At 41.1% G+C, this 24,419-nt stretch overlaps 2 protein-coding genes and 1 long non-coding RNA gene across 6 annotated transcripts in view; 2 read left to right on the forward strand and 1 right to left on the reverse strand.

The window, feature by feature from the left end:
- txndc11 (thioredoxin domain containing 11) overlaps positions 1–11,094 on the forward strand; it is an 82,176-nt gene extending 71,082 nt beyond the window's left edge. For all 4 annotated transcript variants that reach the window (XM_078559015.1, XM_078559016.1, XM_078559014.1 and 1 more), the window contains one exon: positions 9,675–11,094. In XM_078559015.1, coding sequence (XP_078415141.1) covers positions 9,675–10,275 — 601 coding nt within the window. In that variant the 3' untranslated portion in view covers positions 10,276–11,094. The remainder of the gene's footprint in view (positions 1–9,674) is intronic.
- Positions 1–24,419, forward strand: part of LOC144691260 (uncharacterized) — a 122,605-nt gene that overhangs the window by 77,512 nt on the left and 20,674 nt on the right. The window lies entirely within an intron of this gene.
- Positions 11,543–12,070, reverse strand: snn (stannin). The gene has a single exon (XM_078559018.1). The coding sequence runs from the start codon at positions 11,942–11,944 to the stop codon at positions 11,684–11,686; it is 261 nt and encodes an 86-aa protein (XP_078415144.1). The 5' UTR covers positions 11,945–12,070; the 3' UTR covers positions 11,543–11,683.

The following is a 24,419-nucleotide window of genomic DNA, read 5'->3' on the forward strand; positions in this document are numbered from 1 at the left end:
GAGTGAGGGGTGATTTGATTGAAGTATACAAGATCCTGAATGGCCTTGACCAGGTGGACATCGAGAGGATGTTTCCTCTTGTAGGTGAGTCCAGAACTAGGGTGCACTGTTTTAAAATTAAGGGTCACCCTTTTAGGACAAGGATCAGGAGAATTTTTTGAGGGTTGTGCGACTTTGGAATTCTCTGCCTCAGAAGGTTGTGGAGGTGGGGTCATTGAATATTTTTAAGGCAGAGGTAGATAGATTCTTGTTAGGTAAGGGAATCAAAGGTTATTGGGGTTAGATGGGAATGTGCAAATCGAAACACAAGATGATCCAGTCATGATCTTATTGAATGGCGGAGCAGGCTCGAGGGGCCGAATGGTCTACTCCTGTTCCTATTTCTTATGTTTTAATTAATAATTGGGCAGTACATGCAAACTCAGCATGAGGTTTTTTTTTGTCCGCTAGAGAAATCATCTACTTTTCACCAACTGCAAGCATCATGTGCTATTTGTAACTTTGGCCATCTGTTCGTCACCCTGCACAGTCAGCAACTACTATTTTTTGATAAAAATTGCTGACTTATTTTTCCCCAAAAAAAAAACCAAAACTACAAACTTGAATCTGTGTGGAATATTTCCAGCAGAAGTCTGTTTAAAAATAACAGAAAGCACAGATGTAAGAGAGTATTTCACACTATAATTACATCGCCCTTTGCCTTTTTCTTTCTCTGCATTGCATTGAATTTGACCAAGAGAATGACAGATTACTTGTTCCCAATGACACTTTAGAATTAGCCATAAAAGGATATGGAACATCAGCCCAGCTGACTTTTCTTTCCATGCTTGAAATCACCTGGAATCCCAACTATCACTTCCTCACTGGCACGAGTAGCTCGTTTTGTTAAAGGGTTGTGGGTACAAGCCAGCAACCTCTTCATTGGCAAAGCACGTTAGGGCTGCATTCTTACTGTTCGTAGCCTAAAGATGTGTTTTGGGAAACCTTTTAATTTAAAAGGTGCAGCAGAGCCTTTTAACAAAGTGGTTCTCTCGGGTATATTACGCTTTGTGACTAGGTTTTCACCATTTTTTTTCTTTTTGGAGCTCAGTCGGTACATTGTACAAGAACAGTCTCTCAGTTCCTCTTGTGAGAGAAAAGTGTCTGTCTGGCCTCTGCTTATCGTCAGCTGATGACATTTTTGAGACCAGAATAGGGAAGAGGTCTCAGAAACACAAATGTACATGTGTGCCCTTCATGACAGTCATTTGAGCCCCAATGAAGTGAGTTATTCTACTGCCTAACACAGTCTCAATACTATAGCAAGTGTATCATCTCTAACAGATGCTACAGTGACACATAATGCAAGAAGAAAGTGATCCATTATTAGGCACGCTATTTTGATTGCAGCAGTGTAGGGGCAGTAGGGTAAATAATGTGTTCAACCAAATACGCTGCAGTAAAGTATTTCTTGAGGATAATCCATAATTTATAATTTTTTTCCATGGGCTGTTTATAATTTGGAAAATGAGCATCCAAGTGGGATGCAGGAGGGAAAAAACGCTATGAATACACATTTGCACATCATTAACCGTAATGACACAAGTTAATATGGCCATGATATGCAAACAAAACACTTGGGATCCATTTCTAGAATTGAAAATCAGGAAGTTTGTTTAAAATTCTTTAGAACCTTATTTAGAGTACACTTAAAAGTACTGCGCACAGTTCTGGATGAGGGGCAGGAAAACAGTCATGGTGAACGGCTGGCTGATTTTCAACCTGGAGGAAGATATACAGTCCGGTTCCACAGGGATCAATTTTCAAACTCCTGCTTTTCCTGATGTACATTATTGACGTAGACGTGGGTGTACAGGGAACAGTTTCAAAATTTGCGGGTGACACAAAACTTGGCAGCGTTGTGAGCTGCGAGGAGGCTATTGATAAATATCAAGAGGGCATATACAGGTTGTTGGAATGGGCAGACAAGCGGCTGATGAACTTTAAAGCTGAGAAGTGGTAAGTGATTAATTTTGGTAGGAAGAACAAAGAATTGTACCTTTTTTCTTATGTTGCCTCTAAAGGGGATGCAGGAGCAGAGGGAACTGGAGGTATATGTGCAGAAATCATTGGTGGTAGGGCAGGTTGAGAAAGTGTTTAATATAACATATTTGATCCTGGGCTTTATCAATAGGGGCATAGGGTACAAAAGCGAGGAAGTTATGATAACCCTGTAAAAATGAACCCTGGTTTGGCCTCAGCTAGAATATTGCATCCAGTTCTGGGGGCACATTTTGGAAGGATGTGAAAGCAATAGAGAGGGTGCAGAAAAATTCATCTGAATGGTTAGAAAGGAAATGCTGGGGATTGTTCACCTTGGAGGAAAAGATTAGGAGATTGATAAAGGTGTTTAAAGTCATGAGGGGTCTGGACAGAGAAAATGGGGCTAAACTGTTCCTGTTGGCAGAAGAATCGAGAACCAGAGGGCATCAATTTAAGGAAATTGGGAAAAGAAGCAACAGTGACATGAGGCAAGATGTTTTTTTTTTACACAGCGAGTGGTTAGCATCTGGAATGCACTTCCTGAGAATGTGGTGGAGGCAGATTCAATCATGGCTTTCAAAAAGGAATTGGATTATTATCTGAAGAAAAATTTGCAGGGTTTCAAGGAGGTAAGTGGCACACAGAGAGCCAGCATGGACATGACTGGCCGAATGGCAGCCTCCTGTGCTGTAACAATTCTATGATTCTGGTCTCCATGTTGCAAAAATGACATACAGGCACAGGAGAAAATGAAGAAAGATTTTTCTAAGGCTAATCCCAGAATTGGGAGGTTACAAGAGGAACGACTGAATAAGATGACCTAACAGAGATGTTTAAAATTATGAGAGAGTTTGATAAGATGGATGCAGAAAATGTATTTCCAATTGTGGGGGAGATGAAAACTAGGGATCATAAAAATAAAATAGTCACTAATGAAATAATCACTCATAAAATAGTCACTAATAAATCCAATAAGCTTTCAGGAGAAATTAGAGGTAATCAGAGTATTTAGAATGTGGAACATGCTGATGATAGTATAGGTGCATTTTAAAGGGAAACTAGTTAAGCTCTTGAGGGAAAAAGAAATGGAAGGATATGCAGGTGGGGTTAAATGAAGTAGGCTGGGAGGAGATTCATATGGAGCATAAACACTGACATAGATCAGTTGGTGTGTCTAGCCAAAACTTAATAATACTCATCAGAAAGTATGCACAAAGATGAATTATGTATTGCTATTGGGGAAAGTTAGTGGAAAACAAGTTTGCAGTTTTTTGTTCCTTTTAAAGTAAGTTTTCTATGAGCCCCACCTATCTTTAGTAGGGTGCAGTTTTTTTTTAGAATGCCTTTTAGAAAATGGCATTAATTACTTGTGTACAGTTTCTGCAGTGCCGTGTCCTTGGACAAAATCTGAAGAAGTCATTTCAGAGTGGGTTAATGTTTTATTGTGTGGCCGGGGTCTAGGTGCGAGTTTCGGGGGTTGTCTATTCTCGCAAGGTATGCTGCCCAAGTCCGATGTTTCTCAAAACCATTACTCTTTTTATTTACGGCAAGTGTTTTCACATTTGGATCTCTACACATAGTTGGAGCTTCACCTCCTCCGAGATCTCGCTTACTTCTCAGTCATGTGACCTGACATCATTATTACATCAGCATCATGTATGCTTCTGATGTTCGCCAGTGGTGTAGTGGGAAATTTTGAGGTGCAGGAGTTCTAAAAATGTGTTGACCATATAATTTCTAAATCTACTATTACATTGTTTTCTTATGTATTATCATTTGAGTCCCCAATCATCAGTAAAACCATGCTTTTTTTAAGTGAACAATATTAGTGCGGGTAGGCATTTTATTTCAAACCATGTGATATTTTGAGTCAAAAATAAAAGCTAAATACTGCAGATGCTGGAAACCTGAAATAAAAACAGAAAATGCTGTGGAGAGAGAAACCGAGTTAATGTTTCGAGTCCATATGACTCCTCTTCAGAGCTAAAGAGACGTAGAAATGTGATGAAATCTATACTGTTTAAGGGAAGACGGAGCAGGTGAAGCTGGATAGAAGGTCAGCAATAGGTAAGGGCTAAGGAGACATTGACAAAGATATCATGGACACAATTCATACATTCTGCTTTCTTACCTTTATGCCTCCATCAGCACCTTCTTTAGCCCTTACCACTACCATTAACACTCCCTTTGTCTTGTGTACAGGGCACTATTTCAAAATCTGAAGACTATGCAAGATTTGGAAGTATTGTGAACTGTGAGGAGGATAGTGATAGACTAGACTTCAAGAGAATATAGACGGGCTGTTGGAATGGGCAAACACATGGCAGATGAAATTTCATGTAGAAAAGTGTTAAGAAATACAGTTTGGTCAGAAGAATGGGGAGAGGTGACATAAAATAAAGGGTACAATTCTAAAGGAAATGCAGGAGCAGAGGAACCTGGGTGTGTATGTGCATAAATCATTGAAGGTGGCAGGGCAGGGTGAGAAAGCAGTTAATAAATTATACTGAACCTTGGGTTTCATAAATAGGAGCACAGAGTCCAAAAGCAAGTACATTATGAACCTTCATAAAACATTGATCCATCCTCAATGGGAAAGATGTGAAGATTTTAGAAAGGGTGCAGAAAAGATTTACGAGAATGGTTCAGATATGTGGATAGATTGGTGAAGCTGGGCAGTTCTCCTTGGAGAAGATTGAGAGGAAATTTGTTAGACGTGTTCAAAATCATGAAAGGCCTGGATAGAATAAATGGGGAAAAACTGTTCCCACTGGCAGAAGGTTGAGGACCCTAAAGTTCTTTCCTCACTGTTGATAACACAATGTCTTCTGCTTAGTATTCACCCAAACCAGGCTAAATCTTCCTGTTAAAGTAAAGATAATTTTGTTCAGTTCAAGAGAGCAAAGGATGGTGATGACACTTACCCTTGTGGGATCTGACTGCTCTCCACCAGCACCATCAGAAGCACAGCCCAAGTGCCTAGGGAAAGCTGCTCTGGGTTGTTAGTGCTGCTGGGAGCTAAGCTCTGTTATCTTCCTCTGCAGTGAAATCCCTGTGGGCTGGAAAGCCTTTTAAAGTGCCCAGTCATGTTGAATTTGAGGTGAGGTGATGTGGGTTAAATCCATGGGAGATATCAGTTTACCTGCTGACTCACTGCTAACTTACTGTTCACCTCTCTCTCACCCCACCTGTCTCCTAGTTTATTAGCTTCAGTTTTGAGGTGGAAGGGTTGATCGCGTGTAATTGAAAAACGTCAGAACCAATTGTTTGTATCAATAACGATGAATTAATCCAAACTGGGTCTCAGCACAAAAATAGATTACATTCCAGGCTTGACTCATTTTCAGCCCATTTATGTTTGCAGCTTATTTAGCATAGAAGTTCTGCTGTCATAGTTAGCATTCTTCTACTTCAGATGCCAACACTCTTGTCGAAGACTGTATATGAATAATAGCCCCACGGGTACGAGATACCAGAGGGCTAGCTACCATTTAGAGGATGTTTTCAGTAGAGGAGTAGATAAGGTTGGGAACGAATGTGAAATTTCAGAAATAGTTTGACTTATCCTTGCTACTTCCAAGCTATCCTCAATTCAGTGTCCAACTTGTGTTCTGGGCAGATTACTAATGATTTGTATGAAGGAATTTTGATTAAATACTTTTAGTTTGTGTTTACCAGCTATGTTGCCTTGTTGAAATGTGCAACTGATGCAAAAGTAGCAATTTGGTTCCCCTATCTATAGAAACAGGGAGGAAAAAGAGTCACAAATGTTTCCTGGCATTGGCTATCAGCATTGCTGCGGGTTCACTGTTTAATGCATGCTTTGCTAATGCTCAACGTGTGACTGAATGGGAAGGAAACTAGGAAGGATGTGTGCTCCGAAGGCTGAGCTGGGACGGGCTCTCTCTTTCTCTCCACCCACCCCTTCCCCATTTGTTTCCTCTTCAAATGCCCTTCCTTGTAAGTGGGACAAGGGTGTCTCTCTTGCACAAATGGCGAGAATGTGGGGGAAATGAGCTGAATTTTGAAGTACAGCCAGGTTTAGCTTGCTGCAAGTTGAGTGCATGTAAACCATGCATTTCCTGACTTGCAAATTGGTTGCAAGACCTCTGTCTTTGCAACCCTGTGTAACCCTGGCCCTCGATATGCAATTGATGTAGACCAGATGATGAAAATAATGGAATGGCAACATATGTAAGGAAAATATTGATTTTCAATCTCTGGATTTTTTTTTTAAAAGGCTTAAACTTGCAAGTAAATTGTTTCTTCACCATTGTATAACTTTCAGCTGAGAGTTATAGTTTAACATGGATTAACCCTACTGTTTATTTTTAAACTCCTCTCGGAGCTGGGACTACTGGAAACTGGAGAAAAGTAAGATAGATTCAGAACTGATATAGCAGTTCAAAACTGGACATCTGAGGCGCTAGGAACCATTAGCAGCAGTAGGATTGCATTTCACCACAATCTCATGGCCTGACATATCCATCACTACTATTACCATTTAAGCTAGGGGACCAATCCTGGCTGAATGAACAGTGTAGAAAATCATGCCCGCGGCACCAAGCATTCCTGAAAATTAGACGTCACTTCACCAGGTTGATAACACAAGACTACATTCATTCTAAAAGTGGAAGCAATATGTGATAGACAAAGCTAGGTGATTCCAAAACTAGCAGGTTAGATCAAAGCTCAGCAGTCCTGCCACATTCTGTCATGAATGGTAATGGGCAAATAAATAGCTAAGGGAGGAGGAGGCACCATGAACATCCCCTTCTTCAATGATGGCAGAGCCCAGTACATGGATACAAAGACAAGACTGAAGTGTTTGCAACCATCTTCAACTTCATGTGTCAAGTGGATGATCCACCACTGCCTTCACCTGAAGCCTCCATCACAGCCAGTTTTTAGCCAATTTGATTCACTCCACGTGATACCAAGAAACAGCTGAACACACTGGATACAGCAGAGGCTATGGGCCCCAACAACATGCCAGCTGTACTGTTGAAGATTTGCACTCCAAAATGAGCTGTACCCCTAGCCAAGCTGTTCCACGACAGCTACATCACTGACATCTACCTGATAAAAGTGGAAAGTTGCCCTCTTCACAAAAAGGATAAATCCAATCATCTGGCCAATTACCAGCCCATTAGTCTACCCTCAATCATCAGCAAAGTGATGGAAGTTGTTGTTGACATTACTATCAAGCAGCACTTGCTGATAATCTGCTCACTGGTTCCCAGACACGGACAAAAGAGTTGAATATTCTAGGTGAGAGTGAATGCCTGCCCTTTGAGCTTGGTATCAAGGAGCCCTAGCAAAATTGAAGCCTGTGGGAATTGGGGAAACTCACTCACTCTCCGTTGACTGGATATATACCCAGCACAAAGGAAGATGGCTGTGGTTGTCGGAGGCCAATCATCTCTACCTCAGGTCATTGCTGCAGGAGTTTCTGAGGGCAGTATCCTAGACCCAACCATCTTCAGCTGCTTCATTAATGACCTTCCCTCCATCATAAGGTCAGAAGTGGGGATGTTTGCTGATGATTGCACAATGATCCACACCATTTGCAACTCTTAAGATAATGAGGCAGTCTATGCTGGCATGCATTCAGACTTGGGCTGATAAGTGCCAAGAAGCAGTTGTGCCGCACAAGTGGAAGTCAGTGACCATAAGAACTAGGAGCAGCAGTAGGCAATTCAGCCCCTCGAGCCTGTCCCGCCATTCATTACAATCATGGGAGATTTCATTTCTATCTCAACTCCAATTTCCTGCCCTCTCCCCATAACCTTTCAACTCATTACTAATTATAAATCTGTCTCTCTCCTCAAATTTATTCAGCGTCCTGGCATCCACTGCACTCTGATGTAGTGAATTTCACAGATTCACGACCCTTTGAGAAAAGTAATTCCTCCTCATCTCTAATTTAAATCTACCACCCCTTAGCCTAAAAATATGGCGCCTCATTCTAGAATGCCCTATCCCCTTTAGCATCTTATATACTTCAATTAGATCCCCTCTCATCCTTCTAAACTCTAGCGAGTATAGGCCTAAACTGCTCAATCTCTCCTCATAAAACAAGCCACCCACCCCACCTTGATATGCAATGGCAATCCTGTTGCTGAATCTCCCACCATCTATATCCTGGGGGTCACCTTTGACCAGAAACTTAACTGGATCAGTCACACAAATATTCTGGCTACAAGTGTAGGTCAGAGATGGGTGTTCTGCAGCCAGTGATGCACCTCCTTAATTCTCAAAGCCTGTCCACAATCTATAAGGTACAAATCGGGAGGGGGATGGAATACTCTCCACTTCATTGGCACCCCATTCCCCACCTTAAACATTCATTTCCTCCATCACTGGTGGTGTGGCAGCAACCTGCCAAAGCTCCTTCAGACTCCTTCCAAACCTGCAACCTCTACCACCTAGAAGGACAAGGGCAGGAGGTGCACAGTTCCCCACCAAATCTCACACCATCCTGACTTGGAACTATATCCCCCTTCATCCATCACTGGGTCAAAACTCTTCAACTTCACTGTGGGAGTACCTTCACACAAAGCAGCTCACCACCACTTCACTTCAAGGGCAATTAGGGATGGGCAATAAATGCTGACCTTGTCACCGATGCACATCATATGAATGATTTTTTTTTACCAGTTTAAATTCCTTTAAAGTGAGCAGTTTCGATTACAACTTAAATAGGTCTTTAGATATCAACATTGTGTGACCTGAATGAGGAAACAGATGTGAAATTGCTTGCTTTATGGCTTGATATGGTTGAATAATTACAGAAAGCACAGTTTTCTTCGATTTATTTGAGAATAAAGTACTTTAACTCTACAACTGTCCAACTCTATCCCAAAGCAGCGTATTTCAGGCTTTCTTGAAATTTATTGAAATAATAGACCTGGGGTGAGTCTGTCCCATCTTCTGGCTTCTACAGCCTGCTCTGCAAACTGTAAAGATGAGAGGTCCCAAAATTGGATTCCAAGCTGAGCTTTGGTCAGGTGGTTTTAAAGGTGGTAAAATTGGCTCTTGTACCAGGAAGGAAAGTTAAGCAAAGTATCTGATTTGTATTCAGTAACCTGTGCTGAAAAGTATGTATGTCTGTGTTTACTGACGGTTGACTTTGGCTTACTCCATTCAGTAGGCTACCAACATGTTATCAAGCATAAAAAGTGCCCATTAGTCATGTACCAAAGGATTGCTGTTGCCTGTGGAATTGTGTTGTCACATAAGCCGTAACATGTTTCCAGGAGGGCAAAAATTAAAGGAAGACTTGTTTCATACCCAATCAATTAAACGTGAGCATTTGAGAATAGTTTTATGAATCTTAAGGATTAAGAATTCCTTAATCTACCCCACTTTGAAAATATATATTGGAAATAATATCCTTGTGATGCTCCACTGATTTCCTCCTTATTGAAGCTATGTCTTCTTCATGACTGGGTTTGTTTTTATTGATAGCCTATAAGAGGAATAATGAAAAACAGGGATAGGTGAAAAAAATAGAATTTCCCTTTTTTTATTTGTAGATCAAAAATGGAGTGCTGAAAGTAGAGAAAGCTGGATAATATGGAAATGTTCATATGTTTTACCAACATCAGGATACTTTTACTCCAAATTCATTTTTTCTGGTTTTTTTTCAGGAAAGACTTGAGTGTGAAGTACCCTGAGGATCTGCCATTTACTGTTCCTAACCTAGTGAGGTTCATCCTACTGCATTGTCCCCAGTTAGTTCATCAAGACCCATTCCAGTCTTGTAATCCAGACTGTATCCAAAAAGCAGCAGAATTACAGAAAGGCCGGATTAGCCAGCTGGAGAATGAGCTAAAGAGACTCCGTGCAGAGATGCAGGCGTTGCATCAGGCTGAAAAGCAACTGGCTTTGCAGCTCTCTGCAACCAGGCAGGAGGAACACCAGCTGAAGCTCCATAACCTAGCTCTGGAGGAGAAAAATGAAAAGCTCAAACATCATAATGAGAAACTGCAAGACCTGTACAACCAGAGAAATGAAGAGCTGGCTGAAACAGCAGAGAAACTGGACGAAATTACAGCAGTGTCTGAGAAACTCCTCAAAGAAAACATTTTGCTTAAAACTTACATGGCCTCAATTGAAGAAGAACTAGAGGAAAAAACCTATCCCTCCTCAACTCCAGTTACCGTCGAAGAAGAATCTAGATTAACTTCCCATTCAGAAAATAATGCAGAAGCGGAATCTTTCTCAAATCACGAGACTCGTATATTGTGAACAGGGTTAATCATGAAACTGCAGAGACATGAGCCATTTTGCTACCTAATATTTTTTAAATTGCACCTGGAACATTAACTATTCTATATCAGGGTGGGGGAAATCTCATGTGAAGTTTATAAAATTTCAGTAAAATTTTCTTCCTACAGAAATATGATTTTTTTTTATTTTACAAGAACGGCATCTACCAAGTTCCTGAGCATCTTTTTTGCAGATAAAAGAAAAAAATCTGGTAAAAGGGGAAATTCTTTATTTGTTTACATTTGAATATTGCACTAATGTGAAATCTTGGTTACATTGTAGGTACAGTAAATGTATTTCTGTAAACTATGAATTACAGGAAGGAGGAAAAATCTGGTCATAAAGTACCACAATCTATCAAGTTATTTTTAAATGAAACTGTTCAAGTACAATTTGACCCCATTAAACATGCTTTTAATTAAACAGAAAACTGCTCAGCCACCATCTTAACTCCACTGGAAACCTTCCGGATCACTTGCAGACTGTGACTACAGCCTTCTCCATCATAGGCCCAGACTAGAATCGGTTTAGGAAAAAGTGCTTTGGTAGCATCCTAGCAGTCGCATCATTTCAGCATAACCCCTCATGCACAAAATGCAATAACAATTCTGCGTCTTTCATTTTGTAATCCTGTTAAAATGATGGCTCTTTTTCCCCCATTCGCTTCCATTTTTTTAAAACCCCTTTTAAAAGATAATACAGGATCTAATTTGAGGCGATGTAACTTTAGATAAAGAGCCAGTCGAAAATAGCTGTATCGTTAGATACATGATCATCGATGGTAGTGTCAGACTATAATTTTTACAAGAAAATTACTTTAAACGCCCTAAATCATTTCTACCGCGGTTCTGTATCTCTTCGAACACTGCCCTATCCCTCCCCGCCCCACCCCCAACACTGCAACCTAGACTCAACAACAAAATAAGCACTGAAAGATGATCACTTAAAACACAGCCTTTTCTCTGGTAACACTTACAGCAGTTCATTTTGCCCTTTAGTTCGTAATACTATCTTGTACAATACAGAAAACTGAGATTTCATACTGATCTACGCACAATTTTTTCCAGAGATCCACAGGTTCAGTAGAGATGAAACTTTAACAGTAGTTGCTCCATCAATATAGGCTCAGTTAAAAGGGATTAGAATTCAAGTAGGAAACACTGCAAAATAAACAAGAATTTGGAATGGCTAGTCTTGATCTTCCTTGACAACATGCAGTTGCAGATGAACAGACTGCTGGCTAGTCTGTGTCCTCTTGTGCTAACTTTGCTATTTCTTTTTAATAAGCAGCTTAGACAGAGTTAAACTTTCACAGTATGAATGATTATCCTACAAATGTTATTTAGTCCAAATGGCAGAAGCTGCAGTCATGAACTGTGATAGAAAGTTAACCATGACCTTCTGTCCCATTAGCTGTCAGCTTGGCTTTCCGCTCTACCCGCGGCCCTTTTGCAGAGTACTGCACCAGCAGAAAGGGTTCTTTGGTCTCGCCTTCTCCCACAATGCTTTCCTCATCTTCTGACTGACCTATTCGCTGCAGCCGTAGGTAGCACCAGCAGCCCAGGATCAAGGCACCGAGAGCCGCTATGGCGATAAGGATCACAATGACGGTGACCACTCCTGTGGTGGGGCTGTGATCCATAGACATGGCAAGTGTCCAGTGTAAGCCTTCAATTTCAGATAATTAAAAGAGTGCTGCTTCAAATCAATGGCTGGGAGAGGCTGCTGTAGTTGAGATGCTTGCAAAAATAATCTGAAAGGAAAAAAATATTATTAGTAAACATATTCTGTGTAGTATGTGCGGGTTAATAGCTGGTACTGCAATAGAAAGATCCAGATTTTAACTTTTGGACACTGGAAATCCAGTATGGTTGACTGTCCAGGTAAGCTTCCAATCATTCCCACCTTAAAAAAACATTTGTGGGATTTCCCTATAGCTATCTGGTTACTGTACTAAAGGGATTTTTTAAAAAGGGGAATACCGTGCTTCTGAAAAACCCCAAGCCTTTATTAAACAAAACAAGCATTTAAAATTTTCCTTTCACATACAATGACAGATCTAGCAGCTTTGCAAATGGTGCTAGTATTTCTATCAAATTACAACTTGGTTGTGACATGCTGATATGTGTTTCTAGCCCCACCGCCCTGGAAGCTAATTAAGGCCAAGTTCTCCTGAATTGTGAAAGTAAAGGAAGACAACTAGTTTGGGCACTGCTTTCCAAAAATTCCAGGCCATCTTAAAACAAAACCCTTCCTACTATGCTTAATTGCACATTTTACAATTCTCATACTCCTAACCCAATCTCTTCAATATTAGTAATTTTCCAATTTAACAATACGAGTGGTGTAGGTAAGATTTTGCCCCCCGGGTCATCTTACTCTTGACGTTTTGCTTCTACTCAATTCTGAACCATATAACTGGAAGCCCACAAAGTGTACAGACTCCTGGGCTGTTAGACAGTGTATGACTACCCTGTACCACTACCCAAGCTGAGGGTGGGGTGGGCTGGGAAGGAAGGAGCAGACACTGAACTGGAGACAGTGCCAGAGACGGTCATTACTGAGGAGGGCTACCACAAATTACAGGGGGGCATTAATAAACTTTCAACAGAAATGTGAGAGGGTACATTTTGGTAGGAAGAATAGGAAGGTCATTTATTGCATCCAAGGTGCAAGTCTAGGTTGGATCCAGGAACACGGGGATTTTGAAGAACAAATACACTAATCGCTAAAAGCTGTGCCGCTGGTTAGCAAGGCCATAAAGAAAGCAAACTATGCACTAGACTTTTATTTCTGGAGAGAAAATTGAAAAGTAGGGAAGTTATGTTAAATCTTAATCAAACCTTTGTTAGGCCATACTTCAAAGTACTGATGCAATTCTGGTTGCGATATTAAAGAAAGGATACAGAGGCACTCGAGAGGCTGCAGAGAAGATTTACAATGATGATAACACAGATGTGTGGGTATACATAGGACATGCTGGATCTCTTTTCTCTTGAAAAATGCAGCCAAGCGAATGACCTAATAGCGGTCTTTAAAATTATGAAGGGTTTGGAGAGAGTGGAAACAGACAGAATGTTTCCTCTTATGGGAAAAGCATAACTTAGAGGCTTAGAGGTGTGTGTTAGGCTGCCTTCACTGTTGCAAATACGATCTTAAAGCTAGCTTGATAAAGTATATTTTTCATTTTTTTTTTTACTCGGCTCCAGGCTCAAACTTGAGTTTTTTATCATTGAGATTGAGAATCTGAATTTACTAAAGTAACAGTGAAATAAAACAGAAAATGCTGGAAAAACTCAGTAGGCCTGGCAGCATCTATGGAGTGAGAACAAGGTTAATGTTTCGAGACTGTATGACTCTTCAGAGCTGAAGAGGTCGAAATATGCTGGGTTTTATGCTGTTGACAAGGGAGATGGAGTGGTTCTTTGGTGAGCTTTTTTGCCAATGGTTTTAAATATTTCCATTTATCTCCTCATCATCCCCCCACCTCATTTCCCATATGTAAACTGAAGCTCCTCGGGCACTTACACCTTGTCTAAGTCAAAATTTTTAACGTGTGAGCCTAATCCTTTGCATGGTGACAGGCTGTTCAATCACACAGGTGTCATAGCTCAGCATTTAACATATGCATTTAGATCAAGAGCCCAAACCTTGTAACACTAACTTCATGACAGTAACTTCCCCAAATCATGGTTCACAGAGAGGGAGGGATAAAAGTAAAGGATTAAAATAACTGGCAACAAGCCTGGCATAAGTGTTATGAGTGAAAACCTGAGCTTAATTAAAAATATGGACAGTTTTTTTTTTGAAAAGATGTAGCAGTTTAGAAAGCGAATGCCCAAAATGGACTGAGTCAGTGGGAGGTTCTGCCGCCAGGCACAAGGCCATCGATGGCTCGTCGGAGGACTGAAGGATGCGAGGGAGAACACAATGCCGGATGCGGTCGCAGGGGCTGAAGGGACGAGATGATGGAGCAATTTGAAGTGAGGACAAGGATTTTTAATGTTGGGCACAGAGTAGATGCAGCTGTTCAAAGTATTCAATTGGACTTCACCCACTATTGCAGCATCTTTACGGTTCTCAGTCCATAACTCGGACGTTTTGAATTTTACGAGCAACTGCAGCAATGCAATTTTCAAAGCATCTTGCGAGTTATAGCCAAATATAAAATGCATGCACACAAAATTAGGTAGATGGGACCGAAATAGAGCAAGCAGTATGAGCTGTTTGTTTAAAAAAAATGATCTACAATGCATTTCCCCAACTCCTGGGGTGAGAGAAAATATCAATTCAATTAATCCATTGCTTTGAAATGCAATGCAATATTTTGTGCATGTTTAGGTATTTACATAAAAATGTTTTTATTCCAGTATATGATACAGATTTAACATTGAGTTAAGTATTTTATTTCCCTTCCCTCAATAACTAATACGACAGGTGGTGCTGGATCGAGAATGTCTCTGGTTTGATGATCTGGTTGTGCAGAGTTATCCAATTAGTGTTTAATGGGCAAGTCACCATTGACCCCAGGATCCCAGAGCCAGGATACTTAAAGAAAACAGGATTCAATTCCCAGCCTTGATTGCCATACACAGATGTATGTTTGTGTGTACCTTGGCTGATGACAGGATAGCTGTAAGGGGGCCACAGTAAAATAGCTCCTGGAAAACATACTGCACCACATTAGAGAAGACAAATGGTCTCTTCAGTGGTATGCTGGAGGGCTGCCAGTGACTGTGGAGCAACATCCTCCGAACAAATTTCTTTCAGGAAAGGACTCTGAGAACGTGTGCCTTGAAGTTTTCTGGATCCTCAACAGCAAAAGAAAATGTCCTTCAGATCAAATCATTTTGGGTTCCCAACAGAGAACTGGTCTAACCTCAGATCTTTGTCTTTGGTTCAAACTAAAGCAACTCTACATTCCCAAACCAAATGTAAATCGCTAAATGCTGCTGAACCCCCCACATAGATTTGGCATCGCTCCTTGTATTTTTTTAGGTGGTGGGGGGGAAGGGAGAGGGAAGAAAAAGGTAATATTGTTGCAAAATGGCTTATTTTCCATTCGGCAAATTCAAAATGGTACCTTTAGATTCTACTTCCACAGGATCAGTTTTTAACCGCATTTTTACCAAGTGCCTCATACGAGGCCTAAAGAACCTTATAAATAGACACAAAAATCAGCCTACATAGCATTCTAAAAAATATTCTGAGAAATTTATATTCATTGTGCTGCACCCTGAACTATTCTACCTAGATCAATAAATCTGATCCTAGGCAAGTACATAGGATGTGTAATTTTGGAGGGGTGATACAAGCAGATACCACATACAAAATCAGCAAACCTGGTGGGAATTGCATGTCTGCCTGTTCCTTGTGTGCACGCATTAATGTTTCCATGTGTGCAACAATTCACTTCTTAAAAAAGAAAAAAAGCAGATTTCTTCAGCAATGTAGTAGCTGAGTGAACTGAGAAAAGCTGTAGTGTAGGAATGCAAACTCGGCCTGGAATGGAGGAATTTCAATCAGTCCCAATGGTCCACATGCAAAACTTGTCATCTTCACTTGAACTATGAAAAGCATGCAAGAGCTGATATTGGTCAGTGATGTACAGTATCAGCCTCAAATTTAAGCTTCAGTATGAGCATCACAGTAACTAAAAAAAATGCTCAGTTCTCCATACTTATAAAATTTAGATATCTCAGTCATCTGGTCCTGCATTAAGTTAATTTGTCAAAAATCAAGGCTACTGTCCACATTGATGTCCAGTGTGTGTTATAGCCACCTTTTACGGTTGCAAATGTAATCTTAAAGCTAACTTGATGAAGTATATTTTTCATTAATTTTTTTTACTAGGCTCCATGTTCAAACTTGACAGTTCTTTATTATTGAGATTGAGAATTGTCTAAATTGACTAAAATAACAGTGAAGTCAAACAGGAAATGCAGGAAAATCTCAGTAGGCCTGGCAGCATCTGTGGAGTGAGAAACAAGGTTAACGTTTCGAGTCTGTATGACTTCTTCAGAGCTGAAGAGAGGTTGAAATATGCTGGGTTTTATGTGATTGACAAGGGCGATGGAGTGGTTCTTTGGTGAGCTTTTTTACTAACGGTTTTAAATATTTCCATTTATCTCCTCATTTCCCATATGTAAACTGAAGCTCCTCAGGTACCTACATCTTGTCAAAATCAAAATTTTTAATGTGTGAGCCTAATCTTTTGGATGGTGACAGGCTGTTCAATCACACAGGTGTCATAGCTCAGCATTTACATCTGCATTTAGATCAACAGCCCAAACCTTGTAACACTGACTTCATGACAATAACTTTCATTTATATTTCTTTAGTGTAGTAATTCCCCAAAGCATGTTTACAGAGAGGGAAGGATAAAAATAAAGGATTAAAATAACTGTCAACAAGCCTGGCATAAGTGTTGTGAGCGAAAACCTAAGCCTAAACTTAATTAAAAATATGGATTGTGAGCTTTTTTTTAAAAAAAAATGCAGCAGTTTAGAGGGCGAATGCCCAAAATGGACTGAGTCAGTGGAAGGTTCTGCCGCCAGGCACAAGACCATAGGTGGCTAGTCGGAGGACTGAAGGATGCGAGGGAGAACACAATGCTGGACACGGTCACAGGGGCTGGAGGGACGAGATGATGGAGCAATTTGAAGCAAATGAGGTGCTGAGTTTTGATAAAAGTATATTGGTTTACCTGCATATTTCCTAAAGTATAGCCAGCTGGTTAAATAGGCTGAAACTGATATTTTGGCAATTGTCAGGATAAAGTGTCTGTTAAACAATCACTGAACTTGCAAATAAGGGTGAGAGTAGACCATTGAGGTCAGGAATTGGGGTAGCTCCAATTCACACACGTCACATTTAGTTTTCCAAAAGGATATCCAATTCAGCTAATTATTACATACATCCCCAGATCTCTCTCATACCAAGATAAATAGTTTTTTTTTTAAAAGTACATTTTCTTTCCTAAGTCTCGTCTCTGTAGCAGCAATGCTCTGTAGTATAACATTAAATGTATCCCCAGCAGCTTTGGTGCTTTTCAGCATTGTTTGCATCATTAAGTTATAGTGGTAATAGCCTGATTCAGCTACAGCCACACTCGCATGAGATCCAATCTGATTAAAAGTGCAAACGAAGCAGCTCCTAACAATATCAGCAAGTCATTGATTTTTTTTATTCCTCATGGGATGTGGACATCGTTGGCTAGGCCAACATTTATTGCCCATCCCTAATTGTCCTTGAGAAGATGGTGGTGAGCCGCTGCCTTGAACCGCTGCAGTCCATGTGGTGTAGCTACACCCACAGTGCTGTTAGGAAGGGCGTTCCAGGATTTTGACCCAGCGACAGTGAAGGAACGGCGATATAGTTCCAAGTCAGGATGGTGAGTGACTTGGAGAGGAACTTACAGGTGGTGGTGTTCCCATGCATCTGCTGCCCTTGTCCTTCTAGGTGGTAGTGGTCACGGGTTTGGAAGGTGCTGTCGAAGGAACCTTGGTGAATTGCTGCAGTGTATCTTGTAGATGATACACACTGATGCCACTGTGCGCAGTGGTGGAGGGAGAAGATGTTGAAGGTGGATGGGATGCTAATCAAACCGGCTGCTTTGTCCTGATAGTGTCGTGCTTCTTGAGTGTTGTTGGAGCTGCATTCATCCAGGCAACTAGAGCGTATTCCATCACCTTCCTGACTTGTGCCTTGTAGATGGTGGACAAGTTTTGGGAAGTCAGGAGGTGAGTTACTCGCTGCAGGATTCCTAGCATCTGATTTGCTTTTGTAGCCACAGTATTTAAATGGCTGGTCCAGTTCAGATTCAGGTCAATGGTAACCCCCCACAATATTGATAGTGGGGGATTCAGCGATAGTAATTGAATGTGAAGGGGAGGGGGGGGGGTGATGGTTAGACTCCCTCTCGCTGGGGTTGGTCAGTGCCTGACACTTGTGTGTCGCAAATGTTACTTGCCACTTAGCAGCCAAGCCTGAATGTTGTCCAGGTCTTGCTGCATCCGAACACAGGCTGCTTCAGTTCTTGTTGCTAATCAAAGTTTTGCGAAGGCTGACTGCACTTTGTGACAGTGTCTCTGCTTAATTCAACCTTTCCATAGGGTTCAGGAAGGCTGAAACCACTTTTCTGCACGAATGAAGAATCTTGCCCACTTAAAGTTCCTGTTGTTCTCATTTCCAGTTGATCAGAACCAAGTGGATAATGAGTAGGAAGTGACAAGAGCAGAACTTTGCTCCATAAACACACAGTTTCCTTCAGAAAGGAAATATTCCAGATCGACTAGTTTGCAATAGCTCACTTTGGCATTCTTAAGCTGTTACTGTCAGATTTTAATGAAACTTTATAGTCAGGAGACAAACATCATGGTATTTTTTAAATAATGACTTCTATATTTATTGAAAGCATTTAGAAAGCACAGAGCATTTTTTTAAAAAAAAAAATAAATGAATACCTTTTAAAAAGAATCAGATGAAGAATGTGAGCTGGCCTCTGCTCTGACCAAACTTGATGTATGATATATTTTAATGTGTCTGACTTTTTCTTCCTGATTGTTACGTTGGAGTCCCAGTACACAGACTTTTAATAGTGAAAAGTCAAAACTTAAAACAAAAAATGGGGTGGGATAAATTAAACCTGATGTTCCTTGACAGTGATTCTAAAGAGATTATCCTTCTGGTTTTTTTTTTCTCTATACTTAATTTCTGTTACTCTCAAGCAATGTTTCTCCAAATTACTGGCTACTTTTTAGATCTACAAAATAAGTCTATCCATGTTTTAATGAGAGTCTGAAAACAGGACTTCTTTTAAAACAAATATTTTCAGTAAAAAGATTAAAACATGAGTTATAGTCATTAAATGTAATGTTAACTTCATAACTAGTTTTGTAAATTCACTGTGAACCTCAGTGAACCCACGTCACATAGGTCAATACTTGCGATTCCCAGTAAATTAATACAGTGCACCACTGAATGAAGCCCCTCGTTTTATGTAATTTTTTAACCAAGATTTTTTTTCCCCCATTTACAGTATAAGCAGGACACATTCTAACCTCATGGTGATGACCATACTGACCAGCTTTCTCACTCCAATGTGAGTGAACTGTAAATATATTATCATATCCCACAGATTTTCCTTCAGTTACACTCCAGAATCTGGGGACATAATCCTGAATGATGTGTCAGTGCAGCAACTACTCATTGTTCAAAGTTCTACATTTTAGATAGAAATTACCTCACGCCACTTATGAGCTTGCCTCCCGTTCCTTCAACCCCATTAATACCTGTTTCTTTCCTCCATGATACCAATAATGTCAATGGTTCCCTATCCTTGGATTCTCTCAAAACCACCATCATCACACATCTACTCAAAAACTGTTCTGTCCCAACAGACTGACGTTCTAGTTCCAACCTCCCTTCCATCTTCAAAGACCTTCAACATCGTCTTGTCCCCTAGATTCAGAAGCACTCCCAACACCCCCTATCTGAATCTCACCAAAACAGGTTTATGCCCTTCCCACAGAAGGAAAATGGTCCTGACCAAAGTAACAAAAGACATGCTCTGTGGCGTTCTTCTCTCATCCTCCTCAGCCTCTCTCACGATAAATCACATGATCCTCTGCCAATGCCTATCCTCCACTGTTGAGCTAGGTGGGACAGCTGTTTGGTTTCCTTCCTTACATATCCGATCATAGCTGAAGCATTTCCAGCAAAGACCTCTCTTCTTACCCTTCATTATCACCTCTGAATGGAATCACAGAATAGTACAGCACAATAGGAGGCCATTCGGCCCATCAAGTCTGCAGGTAACAGGTTTTTTTTCACTTACTCTTTCATAGGCTGTGGCCATCGAGCCAGAATTTGTTGCCCATCCCCAATTACCCTTGAACTGAACATTTCAGAGGACAGTTACGAGTCAACCACATTGCTGTGGGTCTGGAGTCACATGTAGGCCAGGCCAGACCAGGTAAGGATGGTAGATTTCCTTCAGATGGGTTTTTACAACAATTGATGATAGTTTCAGGGTCATCACTAACGAGACTAGCTTTATATTCCAGATTTATTAATTGAATTTAAATTCCACCAACTGCCATGGTGGGATTTGAACCCATGTTCCTAGAGCTTTAGCTTGGGCCTCTAGATTACTTACGGACAACACAAGAACAGAAAATGCAGGAAAAACTCAGTGGGTAGAATTTTCCCCCCCCCGTTGGGGTAGTTGTGTGGGGGCGGAAGTCCGCCCCCGCACAACTACCCCAACGGGGGGAAAATTCGGATCCGATCGGCGCCCCCGATTGGGTCCATGCCGCCATTTTATGTGGCGGGCCAATTAAGGCTCGCTCAGCATGAGGCTCGCCCGCAGCTCCCTGCGCGGGCGGGATCCCGGAGTTGGGAATGCACGCAAAAGAGCGCAGAAATCTTCCTGAGGGGCAGAGGTGCCTCAGGGAGATTAGTTTTAAGTTTTAACCGTTCAATAAAGTGTTGAGAAAATTTTTATGACATGTCCCCTCATGTGAAACCGTCACATGAGCTGGGACACGTGCATTCATTTCAATAAAAATTTTTGAGAAGATTTAAAATCATTCACGAAACCTCATCCCGCCCGTGGATGAGGTTCCATGAAAAGTGGGAAAGCCGCCTGGGCTCTTCGCCTGCTTCCCGCCGACCTTAAGGTTGGATGGGCAGCTCCGTTAATTACTTTAAGTGTTAGTTAAATAGCCTTAATAGGCCTTTGCCAGTCAGGTGGACGCGCAGACCGATTTGGCTGCACGCCCGCCATACTGAAAATCTAAATGACGCGCGGTGACATTGGGACCCACCACCCGATGTGACCCCGCGCCCCGCCCCCGCTCGCCGAGCCAAAGATTCTCCCCAGCATGTCTGACAACATCCGTGGAGAGAGTTAACATTTCGAGTCTGTACTAGTTCAGTGACATTACCACTATGCCACTATCTCCCCCTGAAGAGGAAGGGTAAAGCATTCAGGAAATTTAAATACAATAATTTTAAATTGGAGATCCAAAGATCTATTCTTGACTCCTTCCACATCCTTGGTGGTATCTTCTGCGCACGCGGGGTTAGTTTCCATATGTACACTGATGATACCCAGCTCTACTTCTCTATCATCTCTCTCTCTCTCTCTCGAGCCCTTCGCTGCCTCTCCCTATTCAACCCACACCTGAGCATCCAATCCCAAATCCTCTCTATCACACCCCTGTAATATTAAACCCGCCGTCCCTACCTCAGGCACTGTAACCCTCACGCCCCCAACACTTTGTCAACTGTGGCTCGCTGGTAGCACTCTAGGTTCTGAGTCACAAGGTTATGGGTTCAAGTCCCAATTCAGGGCTTGAGTACAAAAATCAAGACTGGCACTCTAGTGCAGTACTGAGAGACGGCTGCACAATTGGAGGTGATGTCTCTCTGATGAGATGTTAAACCGAGGCCCTCCCTGCCCTTTCAGGTAGATGTAACAGATCCCATCGCACTATTTCAAAGAGGAGCAGGGAAGTTTCTCTCGTGTCCATGCCAGTATGGAAACTAACCCCATGCAAATCTCAATCAACATCACAAAAACAGATCCTCGGGTCATTATCACATTGCTGTTTGTATGAACTTGCTGCGTACAAATTGGCTGCCATGTTTCCTACACTAAACAATGACTACACTTCAAAAGTGCTTAATAGGCTGTAAAGTGCTTTGGGACATCCGGTGGTAATGGAAGGCACTGTTAAAATCTAATTTTTTTTTTTCCCAGACTCATTATTCTCTGCTGGCCAGCATACTATCTTCCACTCTGCATGACCTTCAGCACACCCAAAATTCTGCGTCCTGTACCCTAACCCACACCAAGTCCTGCTCACACATCACCCCTGTCCTTGTTGATTTATGCCCTCCCCCACACCTCTCATTTAAAATGATGGTATATTTAAACTTCCTGAATGCTTTATCCCTCCCTTCCATATCTGTTACCTCTTCCAACGACTTCTAAACTCATTATTCCTCTGAGTCTGGGCTCTTCCCTCCCTCCTACTATTGGTGGATATGCTTCACAGCCTGGACTTCACACCCTAAATTCCTCAGCTGCCCCACCTCCTCCTTGACCAAATGTTTAATCACTCTCTTAATATCAGCTCGCATTTAAGGGGAAACGGTGGCGCAGTGGTAACATCATTGGACTAGTAATCCAGTGGCTAAGGATAATACTCTGGAGACATGGGTTCAAGTCCCACCATTAAGTTCAATTGATCAATCTGGACTATAAAGATGATGGTGACTGTGACAATTATTATCAACTGTTCAACCCATCTGATTCACCAGTGTCCTTTAGGGAAAGGAAATCTGTCATCCTTACCCTGTCTGGCCTACATGTGATTCCAGGCCCTCTGATATGGCTTAGTAGGCAATTCAGCTTGCTAAGGGATGGACAGCATTTGTGCACATCCAATGAATAAAAAAAATCTCCCCTTTTGATTTGGTACCTCCCCCCCGGCCCCTTAGGCCTGTGAGAAGTGGAGCAAGAACGTTTTAGTGCTATCTTAAAGCAAGTTGTTGTTGTAAACCAAGGGTGTATAGAAGAGCCAATGACATGACTTGAAGGAATGGAGGGAAGTTCTCCGTGTGCCCTGGTCAACATCTAGCCCATAACCAACATCACCAAAACCAGTCAGTCATCTAATCTGCAGTTTGTGGGACCTTGCTGTGTACAAATCAGATGCCACTTCTGCCTATGTGGTTACAGTGGTCACACTTCCAAAGTATTTAGCCAGGACCAGCACACTTCCTGCAGACGTGAAAGGCACTATAAATGGACATTATTTCTCTTCAATTATCCACCTACAGATTACACATTCCTTTTTTATCCACCTACAGATTACATGTTCCTTTTTCTAAAAAAATGCTTTACAATCTTTATCCAAAAGTAATAACTTCAAACCAGTTTTACAAACCAGTAAGTCCAATGCAATGGAAATATTAACTCCATTACCAACTTCCAGTACGTAAGCTTAAAAAGTATTATTTTTTTTTACAAAGATGCAAATTGATGAAAAAAATAATTTTGTCAATGTGGCCTACACGAAAGGCCTTCTATGTCTTCAGAGATTCTCAAATGTTGACAAGAGAATATAGTCCTTTTTAAGGAAGCAAAGATCTAGTATGTTCCATTCATGCTTCAAAGAGACAGTGATAACATTTACTTGCGAAAACCACCATCTGCAGGTATTTAAAAATAGCAAATATCTGCAATTAAAATGTAAAACTTTTTATTTTAGTCAGCACACATAAGGCAACATGAACTAAGATATATGAGGACCTGTTCCCTTTAAAAACTGAGCTTTTAAGATAAATAAGAAAAGTTTTTTAAAAAAGTGTTTAGCCACTGTCACAGTGTCTTAAAATTGCAAGTCCCTCCCCCCTCCAAATTGCTTTGAGTTAGCAACTACTACACCGAAATTTGGATTTGATTGTTTAGGGGAATGGTTCAAACATGCCAGTGTCATAGCGTATGTGTAATTATGTATTGGGTCAAATAATAATAAATTGATTTGTTTCAGAGAACTTTACCCTGATGCAATAGCATTTTGTCCTTTGGCTGTATGAATCAGTAGACAGCAATTGAGGTAACCATACTGATCTGAGGACTACTTGAGCTCAAAGTGCTTAGGTATTATTTTTCTAAAAGGATATTACATAGTTTGTATTTTTAAAATATCTGACCTAAGCATATCACAGCAGCTGTAGGGATTTAAGGCTATTTCCTATCCACTGCTATAGGCATTCAGAGGTATTTTCCCCAGACAGTTGGGTAAGATGAAGAAAAGTGTTACTGCGATTATTCAATTGACTCGCTCACTTCCTGCACACAAATTAGTAACTAGTTACTCTTATTTCAGTCAATGTTCATGTGGTTCTATGACATAATACTGTAGGATTTTTTTTAAAAAAAAACATCCTTTGTTAAACGTGGAATCAAACTGCACAACATTCCAAAAAATAACTGCCTTTTCCCCCAAAGCTGAGCATAAACTTCTTATTCAGTAAACATTAAAAACACTGTGAATCTAACGTCCAAGGCTTTTGCTCACAATGCCCAGTTTCTACTACTCAGGTCC

Source organism: Cetorhinus maximus, chromosome 15 (assembly GCF_964194155.1).
Source record: "Cetorhinus maximus chromosome 15, sCetMax3.hap1.1, whole genome shotgun sequence".
In the NCBI taxonomy this organism is placed as follows: domain Eukaryota; kingdom Metazoa; phylum Chordata; class Chondrichthyes; order Lamniformes; family Cetorhinidae; genus Cetorhinus; species Cetorhinus maximus.